This window comes from Cryptomeria japonica, chromosome 10, assembly GCF_030272615.1.
Source record: "Cryptomeria japonica chromosome 10, Sugi_1.0, whole genome shotgun sequence".
Lineage (NCBI taxonomy): Eukaryota > Viridiplantae > Streptophyta > Pinopsida > Cupressales > Cupressaceae > Cryptomeria > Cryptomeria japonica.
Window position 1 is genome coordinate 151,937,204 of NC_081414.1, and position 27,822 is coordinate 151,965,025.

The 27,822-nt window shown below is 42.2% G+C and overlaps 1 protein-coding gene across 2 annotated transcripts in view; it reads left to right on the top strand.

Moving 5' to 3' along the window:
* Positions 1–27,822, top strand: part of LOC131047991 (uncharacterized) — a 196,653-nt gene that overhangs the window by 105,402 nt on the left and 63,429 nt on the right. For both annotated transcript variants that reach the window (XM_057981806.2, XM_057981805.2), the window contains exon 9: positions 18,383–18,431. In XM_057981806.2, coding sequence (XP_057837789.1) covers positions 18,383–18,431 — 49 coding nt within the window. The remainder of the gene's footprint in view (positions 1–18,382; positions 18,432–27,822) is intronic.

A 27,822-nucleotide genomic window follows, 5' to 3' on the forward strand; every position in this document is an offset into this window, starting at 1 on the left:
CCAATACTTGACCCTTAATATCGTGGTGCTTGTAAACGGAGATTCGTAGTAGAGGAGATCAAATCGTCTATATTAATATTTCACTTTTCGCTAGGTAACTCGACGTCCTTTCGGTTTATGGTAGTCATCCGATCATAGGGAAGGGTCGTTGTTTGTCTTTAATATTAGTAAGTCAGTGGTAAGCAAACTCTATTATTGTTTATTTCTATAAACAATAAATGATCAATATACGTATTATTATCACTTTTATATTCTTGGATTTATGTTTATGTTTATTATTATATATATATTTTTTAATTTATTTCTGATTTCATTTATATGATTATAGAATTAAATATTAATTAAATAATAATATTTAATAAATAAATAAATATTTAATAATTTCAAATAATGATTCATTAATATTTATTATATTAATTAATTATAATAATTGTTTCATTATGCTATATATAATGATCAAGGAGGGGACATGACATTACATCACCAGGATGTGGGGTTATGACAACCCTCTCACTTTAGAGGAAAATCGTGAAGTCTCATAAATGAGACGATTTTCTAATATTATTAAATGTTAATTAATAAATGTTTTAATTATCGTATTTATTTAATTATAATAATCCCATGTCCAAAGAGGGGTTATGACACACTCCACACGATTTGTAGATTATTGATACCAACACCTTGTTGGTTGCTTCTGCCTGACCATTAGCACGGGGATAGTACGGGCTGGATAGGTTATGGAATATTTTAAATTCCACGGTCATGGTATGGATTACTTGATTGATAAAGTGCACTCCTCTGTCACTGGTGATTTGAAGTGGTATCCCGTACCTGGTGACAATTTGTTCGTACAAGAACCGTGCCGTACTCAGAGCTGTGTTATCCGGCAAAGCCCTAGCTTCTCCCCACTTGGTGAGATATTTCGTGGCAACTACAATATATTTGCATCGGTGTAGGTTACTTGGCTTCAGAGGTCCCACAAAGTCCAAACCCCATTGTTCGAATAGTTCTTGCGGCTGCGAAGGGAAGAGAGGCATGAAGTCCCTCTTGAGAGGTTTTCCCACTCGTTGACATGTATCGCATCTAATTATCCACTCTTGGGCGTCGGTGTGTAGAGTTGGCCACCATAGACTCGCGAGAAGCACTTTCCTGGCGGTTGCATCTGGTCCCATATGTCCACCTGCCAATCCGTCGTGTGCCTCCTTTAGTACACCGCGAATTTCCTCCTCCATGACACACCTCAAGATTTGGTCGGGACCCATTTTATATAGAAGCCCATTAATTAGTTGGAAGGTTTTGCTCTTCAGTGCCAATTTCCTCCGTTCCCCTGAAGGCATGTCACTTGGAAATGTGGAGGTAGATAGGTACTGGCCTATCTTTTCATACCAGGTTGGTAGTATTGCAATTTGGAACAAGTGTGCATCTGGAAAGTCTTCGTTTACTCCCTCGGCCGATGATCCTTGATAGTTAGTCGGCTATTACATGGGACTTTCCTGGCCGTAGGACAATGGTGAAGGTGAATTTTTGTAAGAGCAGTAGCCATTGACTTACCCTCCCATGGATGATTGGTTTATTCACTAGGTACATTAGTGCTTGGTGGTCCACATAAAATGTGAACGGTGTAGCCAACAAGTAGTGCCAGAACTTCTGTACTGCGTACACCATCCCTAGTGCCTCTCGCTCCGTTGTGCTATAGTTTCGTTCGGCCTTTGACAGAAGTTGACTTGCAAAGAAGCCGGAATGGTCTAGTCCTTGCGCCCCTACCTGGGGGAGGGTAGCACCAATTACAAAGTTGGAGGCGTCGACGTGCACGTGAAATTCTTTGTTCCAATCTGGGTATACCAATATCGGTGCACTCACCAGCCGGTCTTTCAATTCCTTGAAGGCTTCTTCTTGCTCCGTACCCCACACAAACAACTCTCCCTTCCTTGTCAACTTATCTAATGGCCAAGACACCTGCTCAAAGCCTTTGATAAATCTCCATTAGTAGTCGACATGGCCGAGGAATGATTTCACCCCTGTTACGTTCGTTGGGCTTTCCATGTTGACAATTACTCCTATCTTGTCTGGGTTTGTCTTCAATCCTTCCTTACAGACGATGTGGCCCAGGAGTTTCCCTTGTGGTACCATAAACCTACACTTCTTTGGATTCAGGGCTAACCTAGCCTTCCAACATCTTTCCATGCATTCCCCCGAAGCCTTCAAATGGGTGTCCCGATCGCTAAAAATCGACCAGTCATCCAGAAATGCTTTGAAATTCCCTACTGACATCTTGTCAAAAATGTGCAAAATTATTCGCTGGAAGGTTGCGGGCGCATTGCATAGCTCGAAGGGCATGCGATTATAGGCATACACTCCTTCCTCCACCAGGAATGTGGTCTTTAGTTTATCTTCTTCCGCAATACTTATCTGATTGTACCCGGAGAATCCATCTAGAAATGTGTATATTTCGTGCTCGGCGACTTCTTCCAGGATACTGTCAGTGAACGGGATCGGAAATGGATCCTTGATGGTTACTGCATTTAGGTACCTGAAATCCACACATATCCTTATCTGATTAGCCTCTTTTTTAAGGGAGATGACTATTGGAGAAACCCAGTCACTTGTTTCCAGTTTGAATATAATCCCTGCTTCCTACATTTTATTGATCTCCTCATTTACTTTGGCTGCGTAGTTTTTGTTCATCCTGTACGACCTCCTTCATACTGGTTGGGCTTCTGGTATGAGGGTTATGCGATGCATGCATAGCTCCGACGATACCCCCTTCAAGTCTTTGTAGGTCTAGGCAAAGACGTCTTTATATTCCAGAAATATCTTGAAAGCTGTTGCCTTTAGCACGGGGTTCTAGTCATCTCCTACCAGTATCACCTATGGTTCTGCCTCATTGCCCAGATTAACCTTCTCCACACCCCGTTCCTCATAGTTGATGGGTTTATCTCGTTCAAACTGGTGGGCTGGCGTGTCGTCCATTCTTGCCATTCTCTCTTGCTATCTACCATACTTTGGGGTAAAGGATTGTTCTTCCGTCCCGTCGCTTGATTCTCCTATCTCACATATTTGCAGCATGTGACATTCTAGGTGGAAGACCTCATAGTCCTCCATTTGCCAATGAAAAAGTCCCGCCAGTGAACTGGTTCCATCCTCGGAACACCCGTCTAATTCCAACACTCCTTCCTCATCGGGCTCTTTCCCTCCTCTATCTCCGTCAGAACCCCACTCCCATCGATTTGAATCTTTTGAGTCGGAGTCCGATGACACGAGCTCTTCGCTAACGGACTGGTTGCTTATATCAATTACATACTTATGGTCGTTGTTCTCGATTGAGAGTGTTTTCCTTTTCTAGTTGTGGTTAGCTGGCCATGATCAACGACCCCCTTCCTAAAAGAGCGTCGTACGCTTTCCTTTCCAATGGAATGACTACAAAATCCAGAAGGAATTGTTGCGTCCCAATTACCACCTTTTGTGCCATGAGGGTACCAAGGAGTTTGATGCCGTGTTGATCCGCACCGACCAGGTGGAAGGTTGGTGGCCAGAGTGTCGGCTTGCCGAGGCTTCGCCAAGTTCCCTTCGGCAGTATGTTGACTCCGGACCCACCATCAACAATGGTGTTTGTAAGCTTTTGTCCCAATATATCCATCTCTACCACTGCTGGTTTCCGTCCGATGCCCACCGTGAGTAGCATAGGGTTCATGGCATCTGTACTAGATTCCTTCAGCGGGTCCGTACCAAATTTTGCCATCGTTTGGTGTTCCTGACCGAGGGTAGTGTCCCTGGTTACATTTGTCAGAGCCATCCTTAACTGTGGCATGGTTTGTAGAAGGTCAGACACCTATATGGGTATTGTGGTTTGTAACATCTGCTTGATGATAGTTTTCTCTGGTTCTGACCGGACTGGTGTATTGGCAGCCAAGTGCGAGGCCCTCTGCTCTCCAGCCATCGCCCGCTGGATATCCGCCCTTGCCTCCTGGAGCCTTTCTTTTTTTGTGCGAGGGTCCGGGTACATGGCTTTCTTGTTCTGCAACCTTGTGATTGCCAGTACGTCTTCTCTTGATCCCTCCACATCAAGCATGTTCACCCCTTTTTGTTTTGGACAATCTATGTCCTTGTGATTTCCTGGACCGCACCATCTGCACAACAAACTTCCTGTATCACCTCCGTTTTGGCATTCTCGTGCAAAGTGACCCCATTCGTTGCACTTCCTGCACTGAATCATGGGTGGCCCCTTCTCGTCGTATTGAATTCTGCTCCTTGGTGTGTTATTATTGGATCTGTTGTTACCCTGCTAATTATTTCTGTACCCTCTAGGTGAGGCGTCAGAGTTTGCTGTTGGCTTCGGCGGTGTCGCCGGCGGTGTGGTTTGGTTGGGTTGGGCATAGAGCACTTGTGTGTTCCGTGCTTTCAAGTTGTACGGGCATTCCTTAATGGAATGTCCCGTTACTTGGCAGATGTCACAGAAAACTTTACGAGAACAACTTCCTTTAGTGTGTCCTTTAGTCTTGCAGTCAGTACACCATAGTTCTTTTCCTTCCCTACCACTTTCTTTGTCACCTTTTAACTCCTTCATCATCCTCATCATATCCTTCCGGAGTGCTTGCACGGTTTTGGATCCTCCGTCCCTGTCGTCGTCCGTGCTGTCACCATCGCTGGTCCGTTGCTTCCCCCGAGATGTCTTGTTTTCACTTTTAATATCCATGGCGCGGTTGTATACTTCATCATATGATGGCGGAGGGACCACTTTCATCGTCCTTCTAAGGGATGGTACCAATCCTTCCACGAACCATCGCTTCTTGAGGCCATCTGCCGGCTGGTTCTCCATTTTGTTAAGTAGTTCCTTGTTTGGTGTTGTAAATTTCTGCCACAATTTCGTTGTCATCCCATAGGAGTTTGAATTCTTCCTCAAAGGCTTTCCTTAGATTGCTCCAGGACGTTATATGTTGAGCATCTAGGTCTATGTACCAGTCAATAGCTATTCCTCGCAGAGTGGCCGGAAATGCCTTCACCTAGTAGTCCCGGTCGTTCTGGCAATGTGCTTCCCAGCTGGTGACGCATGTCTTGCAATGCCGTACGGGGTCCTCTGACCCGTCGCCCATGAATTTTTGGAGTTTTTGCTTTTTTGGAGTGTGTGCCATCGTTCTCTTCTATACGGTTTTATGCAGTGCTTGGAAATGACTATATGCCGGGAAGGTACTATTTGTTCGGGAGGTACCGTACGCTCTTGGTCTGGTCGGGCCCCTGCCAACCGGGCTTTGGTCACCTTCGCTTCTATAGTCCCTCCTTCCTGGGGTTTCCGGATCTGACCTTCCTATTTTGATGCCCTCTGACAGGGTCAAATTTTTAATGCCAGATAATGTTGCTTCAAAAATAGTGGCGATTTCCTCGTGTAGGTCTGTACCGCCTCCTCTCCTTGTTCGGAAAATTTCGATTGGGTGCTTTGTGATTCGGCTCTGGAGTCTTCTTCACTTGACGTCGAGTGTGGGGCTTGGTCGGCAAGATCTTCCTCCGCTACGTCTAGAAGTGGCAGGTTTCTGGCGACCTCGGTCAACTCCTTCCACGTACACAGTTTTTGCCTCTCCTGATTACAACTCCGACTCACACTTCGACTTTTGCTGTGTTTCTCTGGACTCCTTGAGTCGACAACCTCCCGTAGTCGTTGTCTCTTGTCGGCCTATTCTTTTATGCAGAGAGATCTCCGTACAGTTCCCTCGTTTACTCCTTCGGTAGCAGTGGTACGTCTGTCTTTGTTTGGCCTTAGGGGCATCAAGTGGCAGAGGTACGGCGCCAACTAGCCTCCCTCTCCTCTTCCTCCCTACGACTCTGTTCCTCGTACCGTCGGAGAACTTGTTGCCGCCGAAGTTCCTTTGCCGTTTCCTCCCTTTGGTTTTGGAGTGCAATCAAATTTTTGGCGAGTAACCTTGGAATACTCCCGAGTAGGTCAAAGACAGGGGTGCTGACGGTGAGTTCACCACGTATCGTGCTTTCCGAGACGGCTCTCTCCTGAGCCTCTTGCTGCACATACTGCGTGACCGACACATCCCACAACTCCAAGTCTGCAGTCAACTGATCCTCTCGTTCCTCTGCCGCGACACTCTCTTCGTGTGTGTCGTTGTCCACGACAATTAATTACTAGTTAAATGGTCGGCCCATTAATTGCTTCTGCCTGCCACCATAGTTATCTCCAGGTTCGTTTAGGCAACGACACCAAAATGTATAGTTGGTGAATAATCAGATAACACAGTGTTTCTTGCACGTACCAAGTAGTCATGGAACAGAACAATTGTACATCATAACATAAATGACAAATGATAATAATTAGACCAAAAAGTTATATCTTTATTCCAATGTCCAGAATTGTCCCTACATAATCTCCCTTCCGAGGTTCCAACCAAACAATATATAGACCCGATGGTTGGTCAAGATGCCAACTGTCACCAACTCCCAACTACCCGACGGGAACCTCTCGGCAACAACATAAACATAACATAACACAATTATAACTATTATTCTTACTAACATACGCTTTTACTCCTAACAGATAGCATGGAAAATGTGAGAATCCATGACCAAGGCATTCTAGCGCCCAAGAGAGGTGAAAGGCGCCAAATTGGAGGTATCAAGGAAGGATGGACAAGGAATGAATTCCTTCCACAGAGAGAAATAGCGCCTAGACTTGAGGGAGGGCGCTAAAGTCATGTGCTCATGGACAACAAACAAAACAATGAATTCTTGCCTCAGGGGAAATTTCCGCCCAAGGCCAAGCAAGGGCGCTAGAACGGAGAGTGCATGGTGAAAAAGACAATTGCGAGAATCCTTGGCTAAGTCAAAAATGCGTCTGGACATGAGGGACAACGCTAAAATGGTATACCCATGGACAATGAGCAAATTAAAGAGTTCCCTCTCCTAGGTGAAATTCCGCCCTAGAGCAGTGGAGGGCGCCAAAATGAGGTCTGCAAGGAGAATTGAAAATGTTGAAATTCCTTGCCTAGGGGGTTTTAGCGCCCAATGGACAAGAAAGGCGCCAAAATGGTATGCTCATGGATAACATGTAGCATGATGAAATTCCTCCCTCTTATAGAAATAACGCCCAAGAGAGGGAAAGAGCGCCAGATAGAGGAATGCAAGGAATCCATGGAAGTAAAAAAATTTCCCCACCAAGGCAAAATCACGCCCAAATAAGTAACTGGGCGCTAAATTGAGGGGACCAAGAAGAAATGGACAAGGAGTGAAGTTCCTTCCACAAAGAGAAACAACGCCTAGACATGAGGGAGGGCGCCAAAATGGAGAATGCATGGACAACGGGCAAATTGCAAAAAAAATCCTTGACCAAGGGTGAAATGCGCCCTAGCCTAATGGAAGGCGCCAAAATGGATTCTCTAAGGAGAGGTGGAAGGCGCCCAAAGTCAAGTAGGAAGGAAAATCTGGAGGTCACTGAATTCCTTGACCAAAGGAAAATTGCGCCCAAAAGAGGAGTGTTGAAATGGCTAAGTCAAGGAGAATCAAGGAAATGATAATAAAATTCCAAGACATAGTGAATTCCACACCCAAGCTAAAAAATTGAAATTTTGCCCAAGGCATGGAAGCCAAGGGGTCAAGGAGGAATCAAAAAGCAAAATTCCCCTCGGGCAAATTTTTGAATTTGCTATTTTTAGACACCAAATCTTGACGGAGTGGAAAATTTTATAGATTCGGAATCATGGTGAAATTCTCTATCCAATGAACCTGGCTCCTAAATTTTAGGGGGTCCCTAAAAAATAGGGATGTTGAAAAGAGACGTGGAAATTCCTTCAAAAGGAGAAGACAACAAGTTAAGGTGAAATCAAGCAAATCTTGAGAAAATCCTTCAATTTCCCTCCAAAGTTGGAAAGAATGGAAATCATTAAGTTGGCGAAAAGAGTCTTCCAAGTATGACGCATGACTTGGGGCATTTAAGGAAACTTCTAAATTCAAACTCACTCGCATGGGAAGTTTCCTTTGCATGGCACAGTGATTGGGGAAGCTATGACGCATCATGAATGCAATTGCTAATTTAATGCCTCCTAACTTAGCAAGACGTTTTGAAGAATTCTATATAAGTTTGGAAAGGCATTTCATTTCTCACGTGCAAGATTCAGGAAAGAAGAATTGGAGAAGTGAAAGGTGGTCATACTTAGTCTCTGTTTTCATTATTTCCAAGGTGCTTTCCAGGATGACAGAATCAAGCAAGGCAGCTACCCTCTCCAGGCAGGCATTGATCAAGGTTGAATTCAAGATGGGAAGAGATCAGCGATACTAATTTAGGCACATTCAATTTGGCTGCATTCAAGATCAGAATGTTCGGGATAGCAAGGCACAGACCATCACCAACATCTGTCAAAATTGTCAAAAGCGGAAATGTTGCGGCAACTGGTTTTCCTCCTACTATTCAGTGCCCGGACTTGGTCCAGGAATGTGCAACACATTATAATTTAGAGCGAAAGACAATCTCAACACGTGATGGCAAGCTGCTGGCAACATTGACTCCGAAGTCAATTGGTGAGGCTTTCGGAATTCCTTCGCACTATTCCATGACATAGCTCAGGCAGTGTATGAAGCAGGTCCTGCTAGGTGTGCTGATTTGATTAACAAATAGTGGTTGCTGAAGCCTAGGGTGCATGCCTCCAAGATGCCAAAAACTCTCACCATCTTCGAGTTCAAGCAGGAGTATGTGGACCTGATAAAAATGCTAAGCAGAGTAATGGGGTGTCCACATTCTATGAACTTTGAGACCTGGATGTTCTTCTACATAGGCGAGATCATGAATTCAAATGCGTTGATCGACTGGGCTAGATTCATCAGTCACTACTTGCACAAGCAGTTAAAAAACCTAAAAGAAAAAAGGGCCCAGTCCTTTTTCATGAGCTCCTACCTGTTCTATATGCTTGCGCGAAGAGGAGGATTCGATGCGCTGCCAGCAAGAGGAATCATGGGTTGCGGACCAGCTCAGCTGAAAGTACATGAGTGTTATCCCCAGTTGCATCTTCACAATGTCAATTCTTACAAGTTGGCGAATGACACCTTCACCATGTACTTGACACGGCTTATGCAAATGAAGTTGCACGTAAGAGTGTCGCTGCAAGCAAATGCCTTGGTCCAGAAGTATGGAGCTGCATTCTTGCAATTTCCTAAATTCACCTACATCAGGACGCAACGATTCTCATTCCAGTCATACAAGTTGCCAAGATTTCCATCAGACAAGCTTGTATTGCTGGAGCTCACGAGACAGTTAACCACCTATGATCAGTTGCAGAAGAAAAAGAAAAAGAAATCAATTGAATTTCTAGTTGTCTTGGGTGACTTCATGGAAATATGCCCAGGCTTGGAAGCCGCTGAAAGTGCAGCAGGGGAATTGGCTTTCTATCGCCTGCCATTTTATACATCCAGGGCCCACTATGATCCTTACTGCCAAATCAGAAAGGTCGCTAGCGTCAAATTCATACACAAGTTTCACTTAGAAGATTATTGGGCAGGGGCTGAGGATGACCTTGAGGTCCGGAAGAGAATGCATTCCTGATTGCCCCTTGACACCATCAGGATAAGTGAAATTTATCAGGTGCCAGATCAGGTGAAGGAAGATGCAGATTTAATTCAACCTGAATTCAAGAAAGTAAAGGATCAGTCTATTCAGTTGCCAGATTGGTCAGAGCCCGAGATGGATGATTTGAGTATCTTAGCTAGACCGGTGCTGAAATTCACCAAGCACTGGATTGATAGGCAGATAAGGAGGTTGGCGGAAGGGAATGCTCATCTGACATATCAGCTAATGGGAAGTCTAGATTCCCACAGTGAGGCAACTGAAGGCTCTTCGCAGGTTCAGGCAGGAAGGGAAGTTCGGATGGATAAAGGAAAAAATGCCCAAAAGAGACCAAGCACAACAAAGAATAAGGATATCCAGTGGGAAATCCCATAGGAGGTTCAACAGAAAGTCCAGCAAGAAGAACCTCCACAAAAGAAAGCAAGGACGGAAAGAGATCACTCACCAACAACTTCCTCGAGTGTGCAGGAGGTAGAGATGTTTCCACATACCACAGGTCCACTTGCAGAGTGCATTTCGGCACCAGATATACTCATCATCAACGCTTCACAGGGACACGATCGGCCAAGAAGTCAAAGGCAAGAAAGTCCTCCCCCATCAGGAAGACGCTCGTCAAGATAGCTTCGTGGAAGCTATCCTTGGTGAAATGGAGGAAGATTCGCAGGAACAGGAGCACGTAGAGGATCTTAGTCACTCCATCACCGCTCCAGATTGGCTGGTGGGAAGGATGACAAGGGAATCAGAAAGCGAAACTGATCCTGCTCGAGAGTTAGAAGAATTATTGACAAAGATGGGTTAGCCAACAGAAAAGAAGGCTCCTCGAAAATTTTCCAAGGTTGTTAAGAGGAGAATTTGGATCCCGGACCTTGCACATTGTTGAACCTGCAGTGGATAAAGACAGAAATGAGATCAGGCAGGAGGATTATGTTATTAGATAGATTGATCTTGGCCATGCTTCCATAGGTCAAGTAATGGGAGACTTTGAAGAATCTTGCTTGGCCATGAAGGAGAAATTACTGAAATCAAAGGTGAAATGTAAGTGGTTGAGGGAAGAAAATAGAGTCCTATGCGAGTACATTAGGAGTTTCAAAAGACCCCTCAGGGAGGCAGGTCCTTCATTCACTCCTCCTTCCTCCCTTCCTAAGGAAGTGGTCGATGATGCAGAGGTTATTAGAGCGATGGCGCAAAATTCCAGGGAATGGATAGAGGATGTTTATACCGATGCAGGAAAATTCATTAAAGACCTAGCTCTACTTCATTCAAAGTTCGTGACCCTCCTGAATAGACTAGAGACAGTAGAAGGATTATGGGAGGATGTGCACATTTACCAGGACTTAACCATTCCACGACTTAGGGCTCTGACGAAGGTTCCAAGGCAAATTCTGGTTGACGGGAAAGTGATTCAGGAAAATGAAGCTTATAACTTTCCCCAATGGTTCTACGCCGTCTGCTCAGGAAAGAACACCTTCGATATATTCAGTGTAGACTCCTTTACTTTGAAAGAGTCCATCAGAGGGGTGCATGAGGAAATCATTGGTGCAATTGAGGCATTGTTCATGAGGAAACTCAATGACGGTGGAATAACAGTGAACTCCCTGAAATCTCAGTTGCATGATTTCTTCTTCTTAGGTTCATTCCCCAAAGAGCATTTTGCAAATGTTTCTTCATTTTCCGGTATAATGAAGAAGACACAGGAAGTCATGATGGAGTGGGAGAGCTTCTTTTCCAAGAACGAGGAAGAAATTGCCTTGATGGAATTTGACATTGAAAATGTGTCAAGTGTCTCCATCGGAGCGCTGGAAGCCGTCGTCAACAGATTCATTGCATACGCCATAAATAAGTGGGATAATGGTCGTCCATTTTTGGACGAGAATCTTTTGGTTGAATAGTAGTGGCGTATTTACTGCTGGAGGTATTTTGATTAAGTGTGGGTCCAGTCAATGCATGTCGTTGTCGGATGAGGAATCTTCTTGCATGCAACCTCCTCATTTATGGTTTTATGACAGATTCTTTGTGCATGTTGCTGTCATATGGAGAATGATGGACATTTATTCCTTGCATAAGGGTGTTCATTATATTTTGGGCATAATCAACATCATGGGGCGTATTTAATGCACTAGTGGGCGCTATTTTAGGCTTTTGAATTAATTGTACATGGGCATAATGGGTTATTTATTACCGATTCCCACCTTGTTGCACCTTGAGTGGAGAATCTTGTGGGTGAAACCCTAATTAGGGTTTGCATGGCTTGAGGCCTATATAAAGGGTTGACCGCCTCATTTGTAAAGGAGGAGAGATTATTATCTGAGATTGTTGCATCAGGATTGTGAAGTAGCCAACTTAATACATTGTTCGATTTTGATGGTGTATTCTTGTTCTATTTTGACAATCTACATGGTCTTGCTCTCTTCAATTAGATTAGATTTGCTTATATGTTTTTAGAAGAACTGGATTTGATAAGAGTGCTTGTTGCAGAATCCGAGCTCATACTTTTGGTGTGCAACTAATTGTTGTACACCGTGCAAAGTTAGCCTGAGCCCTTTTGATGTGTATATGCTTAACTTTTATCATCAATAGAGATTGTTCGATCCGATGGTCCATATTGATGATCTAAAAAACCTCTATGCACCCTTTGAAGATTGCACCGCCTTTGCGTAGTTGTGCTCTGCTGGCGAAACGAAGCGTGGTTTGATTTTGCATGAGTGATTCCGTCTCCTGTTCTTAGGATTAGATTAGGTTTAGCATAGTCTTCTCTACCATATTCTTATTTACTTTCTGCATAATTTGAAAAATCCAAAAGATCCAAAACTAGAGCTTCCATTGCAAATCATCTGTGTAGTAACCTTTGAGCTTGCATGAGTCTTCTCCAATTGAACACACGTAAGGCCCCTTGGGTTATCAGCAAACCCATCAAACATCTGAGTCACGTCCACGCACTAAAAGAACCTTGGGATTAGCCGTTTGAGCTTTAATCAATCCTAGCATACAGACTAATCTTGATCAAGAGAGGATAAGGTGACCGTTGGTGACTTTATTCTGTGTTAGACGCGGTCATAAAAAATACGTCAACAAGTCCCTTCTAGGAAAACCTTTCTCGGATCTGTCTGTAGGTTTTCAAGTATCCCGGGTGTCCGGCCAAGGGAGAGTCGTGCATTTCCTTCAGAATCTTTTCCTTCGTCTTGCACTCGGGTACCAGATAAATTCTGTCCTTGTAGTAAATGATGTCGTCAACCACCTTGTATCGGTCATCTTGCACTTGACTATCCATCAGTTCGCAGGCAAAAGTATTCTTGGAGCATTCAACCAACAGGTGTTCCTTCCAATATGCTAAAATTTGGGATAAAGAACATATGGCAGGCCTCTGATAGGGCATTGACTACCACGTTATTCTTGCCCTTCACATACTCAATGTCGAAATCGAATGCCTGGGCTTTGCTCACCCACTTCTATTGTCGTTCATTTAGATCCCTGTGGTCCAAGAAATATCGCAAGTTGTTGTGGTCTGTCCGCACAACAAACTTTGCCCCAATGAGGTACTGCCTAAACTTCGTTAGTGCGTGCATGATGGCGAGTATCTCCTTGTCGTAGATGGAGTACAACCGCTCAACTCCCGAGAGCTTCCAACTCTCGAACGCAATGGGGTGATGGTCTTGCATCAACACCGTTCCAATGCCTTCTCTCGAGGCATCGCACTCCAGGATGAAAGGGCAAGTGAAGTCTGGTAGTGCCAGAACTGGACACGTACTCATAATTTCTTTTAATTTGTCGAAGGTCTGTTGCGCTTGCGCATTCCAATGGAAGGATCCTTTCTTTGTTAGATCTGTCAGTGGTGCGTCAAGCTGTGAAAATCCTTTCACAAACCTCCTATAATAACTGCACAATCCAAAAAATCCATGCAACTTTGAGAGAGTCTTGGGTGGAGGCCAATCCAAAATTGCCTGAATCTTCTCCTAGTGAACTTGTACCCCCCTGGGCGCTGAAGACATGACCCAAGTACAGGACCTCGGTCATTCCAAATTCACATTTGGACCTTTTGGCATACAATGATTGCGATTTCATAATCCCCAATACGTCATCCAAATGTCCTAGATGTTCCTCCCAGGTCTTGCTGTAGATGAGTATGTCATCGAAGAATACCAGTAGGAACTTACGCAGTTGCTTGTTGAAGATGTGGTTCATGCAGGACTGAAAAGTGGCCGGAGCATGGGTTAATCCAAACGACATGACCAAGAACTCATAGTGTCCGTAATGGCAACGAAAGGTTGTCTTTTCCACATCTTGCTCCCTCATACGGATTTGATGGTAGCCGGAGCGGAGATCAATTTTGGAGAAATAGACAACGCCATGTAGTTCGTCCAACAGCTCATCGATCCTGGGAATGGGGTATCTATTTTTGATAGTCTTCTTGTTCAGTGCACGGTAGTCAACACACATTCTGAGAGTTCCATCCTTCTTCTTCACCAATACCACTGAGGACGCAAAGGGGCTAGAGCTGGGCCGGATCCATCCTTTATCGAGGAGTTCTTGGATCGTTTTCTCTATCTCTTCTTTGAGCTTCTTCGGGTGGCGGTAGGGTGTGGTGATAACGGGTTTTGCTCCTTCCTCCAACTCCATGGTATGCTCAAACCCTCGGTGTGGGGGTATACCAGGTGGAATATCAACGAAGACCAAACTATGCTTATCCAAAACCGACTGAAGTTCCTCATCCTGGTAATAAGTCGGATGCTCTTTCACAGGTTTTGTCGAGATCAAGCAATGTGCTGCCCAGACACCTTCATCATGTTTGAAGATGGCTTCCATCTGTTTGGGGAAAATCTCGCTTGGGCCGCCATTCGACATTCCTTTGAGAACCACCTTCCTGCCATCCACCTCGAATGAGAACTCCATCCTTTTGAAGCTCTGCGTGTACTGGTCGAGGGTCTCCATCCATTGAATGCCCAATATGACATCTGTGTCATCCAGATCTACTACAAAGAAATCGTCGGTCACCGTGTAATTTCCCATGGTGATGCTCAGTTGCGGAACCAGGTGAGTGCATGATAGGAGATTGCCTCCTGCCACCTTGACATCGAACCCTTCATGCTCCTTAGTACACAAACCCCTTCGGGTGATGAGTGATGAGTTTATGAAGTTGAGTGAGCCCCCACCGTCGAGCATAACCAGTACTCGGTGCCCTTGGAGTGTACCACCTACCCTAAATACACTGCACCTTGGGGTACCCGCTAGTGTGGCAATGACGCCTCCCCTTCGTACCAATGTGGAGATTCTCTTCGCCAGGTTGCTTTCTTTGGCAGATTCTTCCCTTGGTGGTTCACTTTCCTCAGGCTCCTCTTCTCCATCGGACATCACTTCAATATAGTGAATCTTTCCTTTGCCCAAACATCGGTGTCCTGGTTCCCATTGCTCCTTGCAGGTGAAACAAAGCTTCTTCCTTTCGAGTTCCCGTTTTGTGGCTTCATCAAGCAATGACCTCTTCGGAAAGGGTTTATTATCCTTCTCCTCCGGAACGAAAGGTGGATTGGTATGTGCAAAATTTTTGAACGAGGAAGATGTTGCCATGTTACAGGCCTTTTTGATTGCTTTTGTGAGCGTGCTGGGGTTGAACCCTTTCACCCAACCTTTCAAAGGTTCCATCAATCCGTCAATGAACAAGACCACCAATCTCCGCTCTGAGATGTCTATTACCAATGCGGATAGTCTCTGGAATTCTGTGATATAACTGTCCACAAGTCTCGACTGTTTTAGTTGCGCCAACTCCTTGAAATTGAGTTCTGGATTCTTCTCGTCAAACCGATCTATGAGCTTCTTCGTGAAGTTGGCATAGGAAGTTATCTGGTCATGGATGAGAGTGATCATTCCATGATGCCACCATTCGTGCGTGACTCCTTCCAGGTGAAGTGCTGCAAACTTGATAGCTTCATCTTCAGGCATGGGGTTGAGTTGGAAGTAGGTATCTTCTTTTTGAACCCAAGCTCGTGCCGAGGTTGCTCCGGTCCCATCAAAGGATGACAAGTTGATCTTGCCAACCTTCCGCTTGATGTCATTGTTATAGTGTCCATAATAGCCCCGACTTCTATGCCCGAGTATTTCATCCGGAGCTTAGCATAATCCTTGAAGGATATGTCCCCCTCGAGATTTGCATCCCTCCACTCTTGGTTCAACTGTGCTTGCATCTCCTGAAAGGTGGGTTCTTGCTCCCCGTGTGGCACTTTTGATTTATGAGGAAATGTTGGCATCAGTGGCTGTGAATGTGAGCGTTGGACGTTTGACCTTCCAGTGACTGAATCATCGCCCTGCCCATTCTGTTCTCCATTCGTTTTTCCCAAACCCAATTGTTGTAAGGTTTCCTCTATGATTTGTTGTCGTTGCTCCTCTTTGGTTATGGTGTTGTTGAGCTGAGCTTGGCTTTTGGTTAGCTCCCTTAATAGTGCCATGACTTCTCTTGCAGGATCCTGTGGTTCCCCCATTCGGTCGGCCGAACGGTACCTCCTTCTAGTGTACACTTGCATCCACTACACGACAGGCTGGCAAGATCACCGGCTCTAATACCACTGTAATGTTCCCTGAGCGTACGGTGTAATTGGCAAGGGCGTATGGACGGTTTGAACTGGCAAGGGAATGGTCGTACGGTGAATAGGTCGTACAGTGGTGAGAGGAGGAGTGGCCGTACGATGGTGAGAGGACGGGGGTCGTACGGTGCAAATGTCGTACGGTGGAGTAAGGGGGGGGGCGTACGGTTCAAAGGCTGTACGGTGGTGTGAGGAGGGGTGGCAGTACGGTGTGAGACCATACGATGAGGGTGCGGACCGTACAGTGTGAAAACCGTACGGTAGTGAAGACTTGTCGCCCGAGCCAGGCCGTTCAGCGTGTGGTGTATTCATTTAAAGTGTTGTATATGGAATCGATGAAGCTTGCAATAAGGTATGATGCCAAATAAACGATGAACAAGAAGATTTATATGTTATTGCACGAGCCAGAGAATAGTCAGATTAATGCACTTCAAATCATAACAATCCGAGACTAAGAGCAGGGCAGAGTAGGGTGAGGAGTTATTCCCACCGAAACTGTGAGAACCAAAATGGTGGATAACAGAACTCCAACTAGAATTCGCACAAACAATAGAAAATACCAAATTCGCATACCAACACAAATGACAGACTCGGCCATAAATATGGGCTCCGGGAACTTTCCCGAAGGGTTACAAATGGGCCAACACAACCAAACTAAGACTTGACTAATCTAATTAAATAAAGGACCCGAAAGATTTGTTATTACATTTGGGGCCTTACAATAAAGTATTTAAATTTATTATTTAATTATATCGGGAACATCACACACTGAGATCTCCTATCCACTGAATTTCACCTGCGGAGATGAATAACAAGTGAATCTCTGATTCTGATTGACCTACCAGGCAAGAGGGGACATTACAATTTATGAGGCCATGGATAGGGCGAAAGAGGCCATTTCACATTACTATGGTGGAAACAAGAGTAAATATGAAATTATTTGTCACATTATTGATTGTAGATGGTCTGATGGACAAACCAACTCCACCAACTGATACATGCCTTCGCCTACCAACTCCACCAACTGATACATACCAATAAATAAAATATAATAATATTTAATAAAATATTAACTCTCTCTCTCTTTCTCTCTCTCTCTCTATATAAGCATACTAGTATTAATGTTGTTTTATATTATTTATTTAAATATTAATTTATTTATTTGTAAATAAAATATGAATTTAATTTCATGTGCCATTCTCAATTATTTTGGGGCCACTTTGATGGAATACCAAAATATAATGCGTATCAACAAGCAATACATTGCTGCACTAAGTTTGGCTTATGATCCAATGTTGGCACAAGCTCTTTTAATTAGCCTAGATTTATGAGAAGATTTCTGATTATTTGGACATGAACCGATAATCATGGTATTGATGATGTTTTCCTGTGAGACACTAAATTCTTACGTAAGGCTAAGAGAATGCGGGGCTTCTCAAATCATTTTCCTTAATGAGAAGCTCTATGCATATATGTTTTTAGAATAATTTAATTATTTTGAATATAAGAAAACTCATAATTTCAAATCCTATATTCACACACATGCAACATAACTACGTGAGTCTAGGTGAGTGTTTGGTGATTAAACTAGGCTATTTAAGTGGGATGTGACACTCTCTTTCACCCACCCATCCGCACACCCACCCACACACCAAAGAAGAATAAGAAGAAAAGAAAGAAAGAAAGGAGAAATACAAATGTGGGGTGTGTGTGTGTTAAATTTAATGAGCTGATATGCATTCACATTGCAAGTATACTGGTTTCTTCTACAGAGATGATCTTCTAATATTACATGAGCTATGTTTTTATTCTTGGTATAAGCAACAAATAGTTTGCTAAGAAAGTTTTATTCATCTCATAGCGTTGGTGGTAAACTTATTAGTTATTATCCCTTATATTTCTATCACTTATTTGGAATTTGTATTGACTTTTTTGTAAGACTAAGAAAGTTGTATAAAGTTGTGTAATGTAATGGTACACTATAAATTTTGTTGTAATATGATTAAGTACTTTGATAGTTTTTATTGTCTATTTATATTATTCTATTAGTGGCACATGCATTTGTATATGGTATTACATGAATTTCTTTCCCTGAGTCAAGCCTTATGCATATTGGTAGCAGATTTATACATGGCATCATGTGAATTTCTTCCTCACAAGGCAAGCCTTGTGCATATTGATGCCATCATGCTAGTACAGTTTATGAAAATTTAAGGAAATATGTCTTATAAACATTGATAGTCAAAGTTTCTTGTATTGTTTGCAGGTACATGATGGCAAGTGATGGAGTTGTAAAGAGAACGATTGTGCAAGAGGTTAGTGCTAGTATGCAAATATTGTGGTTTGTGGATTACATAAAAAAATATTAGATTAACGTGTACACACTAATATTTGTTCTTCAATTGTTTTATACAATTTTAGATTTGTTTGAGTCTAACAAACATTATGTTTTGATCCTATAATGTAGGAAACATCTCAACTATATCATATTCTATGTTTTTGTTTGTATTAACTACCCGAGCTTATAATATTATATTTATCACACATTAATGATGTGAGTATTACGCAAGTAATTGGTAAATTATTGAATGAATTAAATGAATCATTGAAAGATCATTTAAAGGATTTACAAAACGAATGTTTCTAAAAAGAAACAATCGTAAATAGAAAGAAACTAAAATGTACATTATGTTACATATTTGACCATTAATAATAAATTATAAGATATTATTCTAATACCCTCCCTTAATGGTCAATCTATCAACTACACCGAGTTGCCCCCTAAATTTTACAAACTTGTTCGAGCTCAGAGACTTGGTGAGGATATTTGCTGTTTCATCCACTGTCGGAACATACAACAACTGAACTGATTCGTCTTCAACCAACTTCCGGATGAAGTGACAATGAAGTTCAACATGCTTGGTTCTCTCATGGAAGACCGGATTCTTGCCTAGTTTGAGCACCCCTTGCTTATCACAGTAAAGGGGAGTAGGGCCTACTTGAGACATTTGCATGTCTGAAAGCATCCGTCGAAGTGAAACTACCTCGCAAGCTGCCTTAACTGTTCCTTGATACTCAGCTTTTGTCGAGGAAAGAGCCACTACCTACTACTTCTTACTATTCCATGTGACTGCACCAGATCCCAAACTGAAAACATTCCTAGATGTTGATTTTTTGTCATCAACGAAACCTACCCAATCCGAGTCCGTGTAACCAGAGAGTCGAGGATCGTGACTTTTGCTGTACAGAAGACCAAAGTTAGAAGTGCCCTTACATAACGTAGCACACGCTTCGCTGCCCACGAATGATCAACCTGGGGGGCTGTCATGAAGCGTGAAATGTAGCTCACTACAAAACTGAGATCAAACCTAGTAGCGGTAAGGTAGATGAGACTGCCCATCAGTTGCCTGAATGCTGATTCATTCACCATAGGTGAATCTGATTTGATTGTCAGCTTTAGCCCTTTCTCCGTAGGTGTGGATGCAGGATTGCAGTCTTGCATCCAAAACTTGTCCAACAGATTGCGAACATACTCTGACTGAGAGATGAAGATACTACCTTTAGTCTGCCAAACTTCAACACCTAAGCAATAGTGCAAAAGTCCCAAGTCTATCATTTCAAAGGATTGGCACAAACTCTTTTTGATCTGATCGATCAAAGTTGTCGTACTACTAGTGATAATTAGGTCATCAACATAAACAACAAGAATAAGAATATCATCACTAGTGTTTTTGACATACAAATTAGAATTAGATGGACTCCTCTAAAAGCCATTATCTGTGAGGTACTTGTCAATCTTGATGTTCCAATCCTGAGGAGCCTGTTTCAGGCCATAGAGTGCTTTCACCAGTCTGCACACCTGATGTTCTTTTCCAGCAACCTTAAACCTTGGAGGCTCCGTCATGTAGACCCCTTCCTGCAACTTACCATTGAGGAATGCACTCTTCACATCCATTTGATGGACTTTCCATCCAAATTGAGCTGCTAAGGCAAGGACAAGTCGAATGGTACTCATCTTGGTTGTAGGAGCAAAAGCCTCCTTATAGTCAATGGCTTCCTTCTGTGATAAACCCCGAGTAACAAGACGAGCTTTGTACTTGTCAAGAGTTCCATCAGCTTTGTACTAAACGTTATACACGCATTCGCAACTAATGGGCTTCTTCCTTGGAGGAAGATCAGAGAGAACCCAAATGTTATTCTTCAAAAGACTTTGGTGTTTAGCTTCCATAGCCTTTTGCCACTTAGGAATTCCTTTAGCTTCAGAATATGTTTGAGGCTCAAAAATACTATGAATGTTGGCCATGAGAACAAAATTGAATGTATCTTGCTACTTGCTCTTGTTTCTAGAAGATCTACCCTCGATGAGCTCATTAGGTCGATGATCACTTATGGTCAGAGCCCTCCATTTAGGCCGGAGAGTAGAAGAGCCAACATCAAATGCAGGAAGAATTATTGGAACTGGAGGTGGAATAGGATTTGGAACAGGTGGAAGATTAGCATCATCTGGAGGAAAGTCGGGTAGTGCACGAATTTAGATTCTGCATCATCCCTCCCATCAGGTGAACCAAATGGAAGACGAACACCCAAATTAGAAACCTTCAAAGGCTGATCCTCAGAATTCTTCTCACACGAGGAAAGCTGAAATGGTCCTCGTTGTTCATCAAAGATAACATCATGATTGAAGATAAGACGATCAATATCTACGTCAATCAGTCGGTAAGCCTTGTGGTTGTCACTGTATCCTGTAAACATTAGTTTTTGACTCTTGGAATCCAACTTGGAGCGCTTGGCATCTGGAATTCATATATATGCAAAAGAGCCAAAGAATTTTAGATGATTGATCTTGGGTTTGCGACTAGTCCAAGCTTCCTTCGGAGTCTTCCCCTTAACAACCTGTGTGGGAGATCGATTAAGGAGATAGACTGTGGTGTATATTGCTTCTGCCCAATATTTCCCTGGAACATTCTTGTGTTCCAACATTGACCTAGCCATTTCAGTCATAGTGCGGTTTCGACGTTCAACAACGCCGTTTTGCTGAGGGCTGTAAGATGTGGTTAACTGGTGTTTGATGCCATGTGTATCACAAAAGTTGGAGAAAGTAGTAGCATAAAACTCCCCCTCATTATTTGACCTTAGAGTGACTATGGGACAGCCTGACTCTTTTTCTACTAAGGCTTTAAATTTAAGAAAATACACCCACATTTTATGACTGAAATGATCAACAAAAAGCAAGAAATACATCAACCTGAACCAATTGCAATACCTTTGAGGCTCACCATGAGTCACGTTGATGTGTTTTTTATGCACATTCGAACACAAGAAAATACAAAGGTATCTTATCCTCTCTTGAACAAAGTCTCTCATATGCTATGCTTCGCGATCAAATGAGACAACTCCAAGGTTACGAAATGTCAAGTCTTGACGTGTGGATAAGTTCAGTAGTTTGATGTGATAATGCTAGAATCACAAGGGGACTTATGTTGTACATGAATACTCAATCTTATCATGGATTAGGATGGCTATGCCGATGACTTAGGATTTAGCAATGAAGCTCCGGTCTTGATTCTAACAAGACTTACTAAAAAAATGACAAAAGGGAATAGGTTTTAGGAAATCTATTCTAAGCCTAGGAATGTAGTAAATGATGAATAAATTAAGTGGAATCAAACTAGGCAGGGTCTCACCATCAAATCGAATAGATCTTGACACGAGCTTAGTGCAATCATCTAAGGTATACTTATAGATTTTCAAATTATCACCATCGAACATTGACACCATCCAAGTTGATGCATATCAAGGGACGCACAATAATTGAAGTTAAGCTTGCATAAATTTCCAGTTGACCACGCAAGGCGCACTTACCAACGACAAGGGGCTAGTGATATGGATTCCACGCGAATATACTCAAAAAATCTTCCACTCAAACTAACAAACATGAAAACAAATTCTAATCTAACTTGGAGGAATTGAGAACCATGAATGCAAGACAACACTTGAAAGACAAAATCACCATCAAGTCGAACAATGATTTATATTCAAATAGCTGCAGCATATACCAACAATTCTACAAAAACTCTCCCTTACAAATGAGAGGCAATGGGGTATATATAGAGCCTCAAAAGAAATGAATGGCTCAGATTGATTCAAGATCAACGACCAAGATTACAAGATAAAACCCTAATTAGAGTTTGTTACAACCACCATTACATTGGGCAATGAGAAACGAGGGTAAGTAAGATAAATAATATTTCATGTAGTGCCATGTGTGACTTATTCCTTTCTCGAATGAATGTTGACTTGGAACCCTTTGATTGAACGGATGGTGACTAGGATGCCACCTCAGCTTGCCTTGTACACTTAACCAATTTGCCTTGTACATTCTTCATCTTCACAATGTTTGGAATCCCTTATGATGCTTTACATTCCATTCTTATGTCAAGCAATTCCATGAACCGTTCCCTCCTTATGTTTGGAAAATTTCCCAATCTTGGAATGCTGAAATATTTCCTTCCTTGACGCACTTTGATATTGGAATTCCTTGATGTAGTTCCGGATTTCATAATGTGGAATCCCTTTGTCCTCATGTCTTGAACTTGCTTTCCTTCATTCATTCATCATCAAGGTGAAGTTTTCTTCATGATTGATCTAGTCCTCATCTTCACCTTTTGGAATATTTGTCCGGAAATCCCCATCCAATCTTTTGAAGTATTGATCTTCCTCATCCGCATTTGTGTGCATCCTCCTTCACCTCAAGCCTTGATCATCATGCTTCTTTTCCTCGTAACAATCCTGCAAAACAAACAAGCATTGAATCAAATACCCATGTGATAAACTTGATTTCAATCTTGGTGGGAAATCCATCCGCATACGAACGGATCAGTCCTTAAAACCATTTGCATCATCCTTGTTCATTTCTTCACTTGGTGGAAATTTGATGCCTATTTGGACAACTTCCTTCCTTTTTAATTCCGCCCTGCAGTGGAAATCCGACTCCCATCCAGACTCATTGTTCTCGAAAATTTTGTGTTGATTCGATCACCATTTGATGGAGTGGACATCCGGACACTATTAGGACTTTGTTCTTAACATTTGTCCCAACATGTGATAGGTATTCTTAGAAAATTGTAACACCAATTCTGGAAAATATGAAGGTCCGGATTGAAATTTGGAAAATTCTCCCCAAGAAAATAAGTTTGAACACAATTGCTAAGTTTGAAGACACCCATGTAAACTCAGAAAATCAAGTATTTGGAGCCCAAAAATGAATGTCCAGGTCTGGAAATATCACTTGGAGGTCTGAAAACACTCAGAAAGTGACTGAGTTTTTGATATCAAAGTCGTAATAAAAGTCTAATTTTCTGAGGACAAAGTTTGAATACGCCCTCCAATGCCTGAAAATACTCAAAAAATGGTGTATTGAAGTTTGATTTTCTGATTCTTAAGTCTGAATACACCCTCTGAAAGTCTGAAAATGGCTCCAGAAAGTCTGAAGACACACTGAAAATGATGAATATAAATGGCTGGAAGTGGTCACAGCCCTGTCACATGCTTGCATTTGAATTATTTTGACCTTCAAAACTCAGAAATGGTCACATTTGGGCACAACTATGTGGCTGGAAATGAAGTTTCAGTTTGAAGACAACCTGGTATACTTGGGAAAATATCAAAAATGGAGTCCGGAAGTATACCACAATGCTTGGAAAAGGGTGTGGAAAAGTCTAATTTTTAGTTCCTAAAGTCTGAAGACACCCTTCCAAGTTCCAACAATGGCTGCCCAATGTCTGAAGACAACCTGCAACTTCAATAAATCAGTCATTTAAACTTGTCGCAGTCATAGGAAACACCTGTATTTGATGGATTTCATCTTCCGAAAGTGAAGTTTGTCAAATCTGGGCACAAACAAAGGGTTGGTAAAAAATATCTAAGTCTGAAGACAAATCTGAAAGTGAAGTTTCAGACTTAGATCAACAATGGAAGCTCCACCAGATGCCCAAAAAACTCATAAGGATGATGCACAAGTGAAATTTCCCAAGTGGGCAAGTGGCTGGAAATGAAAATCAGTCTGAAGACAACCTGCAACTATGGAATTTCAGATTGTAACAACAATGGCAGCCCTTGAAAATGCATTGAAAAATCCTCCAAAGCCCTTAACCAAAATCGCTTTAGTGTGGATGAGCTTGGCAATGAAGAATAATTCTGAAAATGTGTTCCCAGCTAACAATGGAGGTCAAATCACTCCCAACAAAGTCTGAAAATAATGACAGCCCCTTAACACTAAAAAATATCACCAAAATTCATAAGGATATGGAGGAATCAACCTCCCAACTAAAATCGCCCAACTTCAGCCATGGCAGCACTTCATAAAAATCGCCCAAAACTTGAAAATCGTCCTCCAAGCTTGCTGTAATGGTCTCCAAACATGGCGCCCAGGTCTGATTGGGCAAACAAATACTTCAAATCTGCAACTTCAACTCCAACAATGGTGTCAACTTGACACTTGGGCAAAAATCGCCCAGCTGGGACCTCCAATCTACCTTCAATCATCCACTTAACTGTCACATCAGCAACTTATAATGTTATTTTATTGCTGGGCAGGCATACTTAAACACATTTTCACCTTGAAACTTCACCACACAAGCAATGTGGGATAAAACTTTGATACTTAACTTGCCTGGGGAAAATCGGTTTGCTTCTAGAAGTATCTAATCATTAAATGTTTATTGGAAATCATTTATTAATTGTTTTTTGATTTTTAAATAATCATTAAGACTTGATCAAAAACAATTAAATGAGGCTCATTTATTAAAGTATTTTAAAAATCCCAATGAAAACTTATTAAAAATCATTAAAATGGTCTTTGGGGTAAATCGACCCTAGTCTGGATAGCAATCCGGTTTCAAAAATCTTCAATTTGCACTTGTCTGTACTAAAATCCACAAAAAATCGTCATGAAAAGCTCTGGTGGAAAATCCATAGTCATCAGGAATCCTCACTTAAGTCATCCACAACTTCATCCACACTCCCTAGGGAAAATTCGAAGGTAGTCAGGAAAATTCCCAACACTTGGACAAAATTTAATCATCCATGTGGAAAATCGACCCTAGTATGGATTCTGAATGGTGGAAAAATGGGGAATGTCTGGATTCCAAGGGAAATCCATGTCTAGTCTGGATTTTGAGTGGGGGAAAATCATGGGTAGTCAGGAATATGAGGGGAAAAGCACCTCTAGTGTGGAATTTTGACCTTTTGACCCTTAGAATATGGATTTTCATTCGGAATATGATGATTTTTCCACTCAAAACCATTAGGAAACTTCAAAACTCAATAAAACTCATCTGGGCGTAGGCAAATTCATCAAAAAATTGAGCGAAAACAAGGAAACCTATCGGGATAAAGTGCAAAATCAACTTGAATAACTTCCCAGGAGTGAAAAAACAACTCCTAAAGGTCCTGAAACACCTTGGTACTCAAAAATCACCGACGTGGACGTTCAAAAACACGCTAATGCTCAAATGTTAACGCAACACTTAGCAAGAATAAATCAAAACCCTAAGGGAACCCCTAGACTTAGGCAAAACTTAGGATCACTCTAACATTTTGACATTTTAAACACGTGATCGTATTCAAAATTTAAAAACCCTCTCATTGGCAAAGGCAAACACTAGGAAATTAGGCAAAACTTCTACTCTACAAAGCGAAAAGTGGGGTCCCCATTTGCAATGGGGCGATGTGTGAAGACGTCACAACAAGTTACCATCCTTGAATGGTGTCCTGTGCTGCTTCCCAGCTTGACAAGCTCCACAAACTCGCTGATTTTGAGTTTGGATCTCAGGTAAGCCAAGAACTAGATCCTCCCAAACAAGATGAGCAAGGTAATGAATGTTCAGGTGAGCATACCGCTGGTGCGAGAGATTGCTGATAGAAGATGATTGAGTTGCAAAGGCATGCTCAAGAGAATCACTTGTATCCACAAGTCTATAAAGACCATGATCCTTGATGCGAACAACCACAGTAGTTCAAGTCACACAATCAACAATCGAACACTTGTGTGAAGTGAATATCACATCAAGCTGAGGAGAGTGCGGCATAATCAAGCTCATTGAGAGTAGGTTTAGTTCCATGCTAGGAATGTAGTATACATTGAGGAATATGAGATTCCTCCCACCAGGCTGTATTTGGACGTTGCCCTTGCCGACAACAGTATACTCTTCACCTCCTCCAAAAATGACTGAATCGGTGTAAGGTGAGAAGTCTATGAACTAATCATGTCAATGAGTGAAATGTCGAGAGGCACCAAATTCTATGTACCCGTTGTGACCTATTTCACACATCACCCCATCGCAGATGAGGAACCCTTGTTTTTTTTGCTTTTTAGGGTTTTGTCCTATCTCTGCAATTTTGTATATCCATCTCCTTTGAGAGTTTTTGAGTCAAGGTTTTTAAGAAGTCATCTCGAGCCAAGTAGAGAGTTCATGCTCAAAATAGTGTTTGTACTAAATACTCTGCAAAATCCATGACAACTACTCATCTAGAATGAATATGAATGAATATCGGCGTAAAAAATGACCTTTACAACTCTTCAACAAGTGACGAGGATTTCATCTATCCACAAGCTGCTTTGCTGCAAGCCCTATTCCAATAATGGTTGAACCTACATAGTTTCTGTTTTGCTGAAGGTAAACAGGAGTGCTGACTTCCAAAATGGATTATAAAACTCCCTAAGTAGATGCTTGAATTTCCTATGTAATGAAAATGACAAACTCTGACCTTTGGAAGTTGAAACGAACTGACTATTTGTTTTCAAATTTCTTGCCACGTTTAAATTGTTTATTGTTGCATGTTTTAACAGTGGCATTTGCTGAACTAGCATTTGATAGGGTAAACTGGTTGGTAAAAGGGGCAAAGATGTGAATTTGATCTAAAAACTTCATTTTTCAAAATTGTGTACAACATTTTTTTCAAGCATCACTTTGAGTCTTCAACAACAGTATACATGCCTCCTTAATGTGCCCAACTAACATAAACGACTCTGTAACACAAAAAGAGGCTTGAATTGAATTCCTTGACTGAATTGAATTAAAAGGTGACCTCTGATCACAATTAAGATCTGATTTTTGGATCACTTCTCCCCAAGCTTAGAGACCTAAGAGATGTCAAAATTTCTTCCCATTATCATCCTTGGGGTATCAGTTGCCTTTGGATAGAAGTTGGCCTTTGTGTCCAACAAAACAAGTTTCCTATAGTCCATTGCGTGATTGCCTTTCCTTATTTTGTAGTACCGTATCTACTCAAGCTCCTTCAATGAACCCAATTTGAGGTTTTACCATTTCTTTTTCCTTGTTCTGCATCAAAGGCTTGAACAATCTTAAATTTTCCACATCAACTACCAAAAACACTTTCATGTATGGTGGTGTTGTGACGTATTCACACATCGTCCCATTGCAAATGGGGACCCCTACTTTTTGCTTTCTAGGGTTTGCTTTCTTGGTCTTTTAGGGTTTTGTCTGTTAGCCTTTGCATGATGAGTGCTGTCAGGGGGATTGCTGGATAGCAGGTTCTGCTTGAGCTAGGATGAGTCGGTGGATGCTCCAAGTTAGGGTTTCTTTCAAGGTCTTCCTTAGGCTTAGTTTTGCTGGTTGTGTCTCGTTTGAGTTCGAGGAAGTCAGTGAGTGGTTGAGAAAATTGGCGAAAGACATGGAAGGAAAT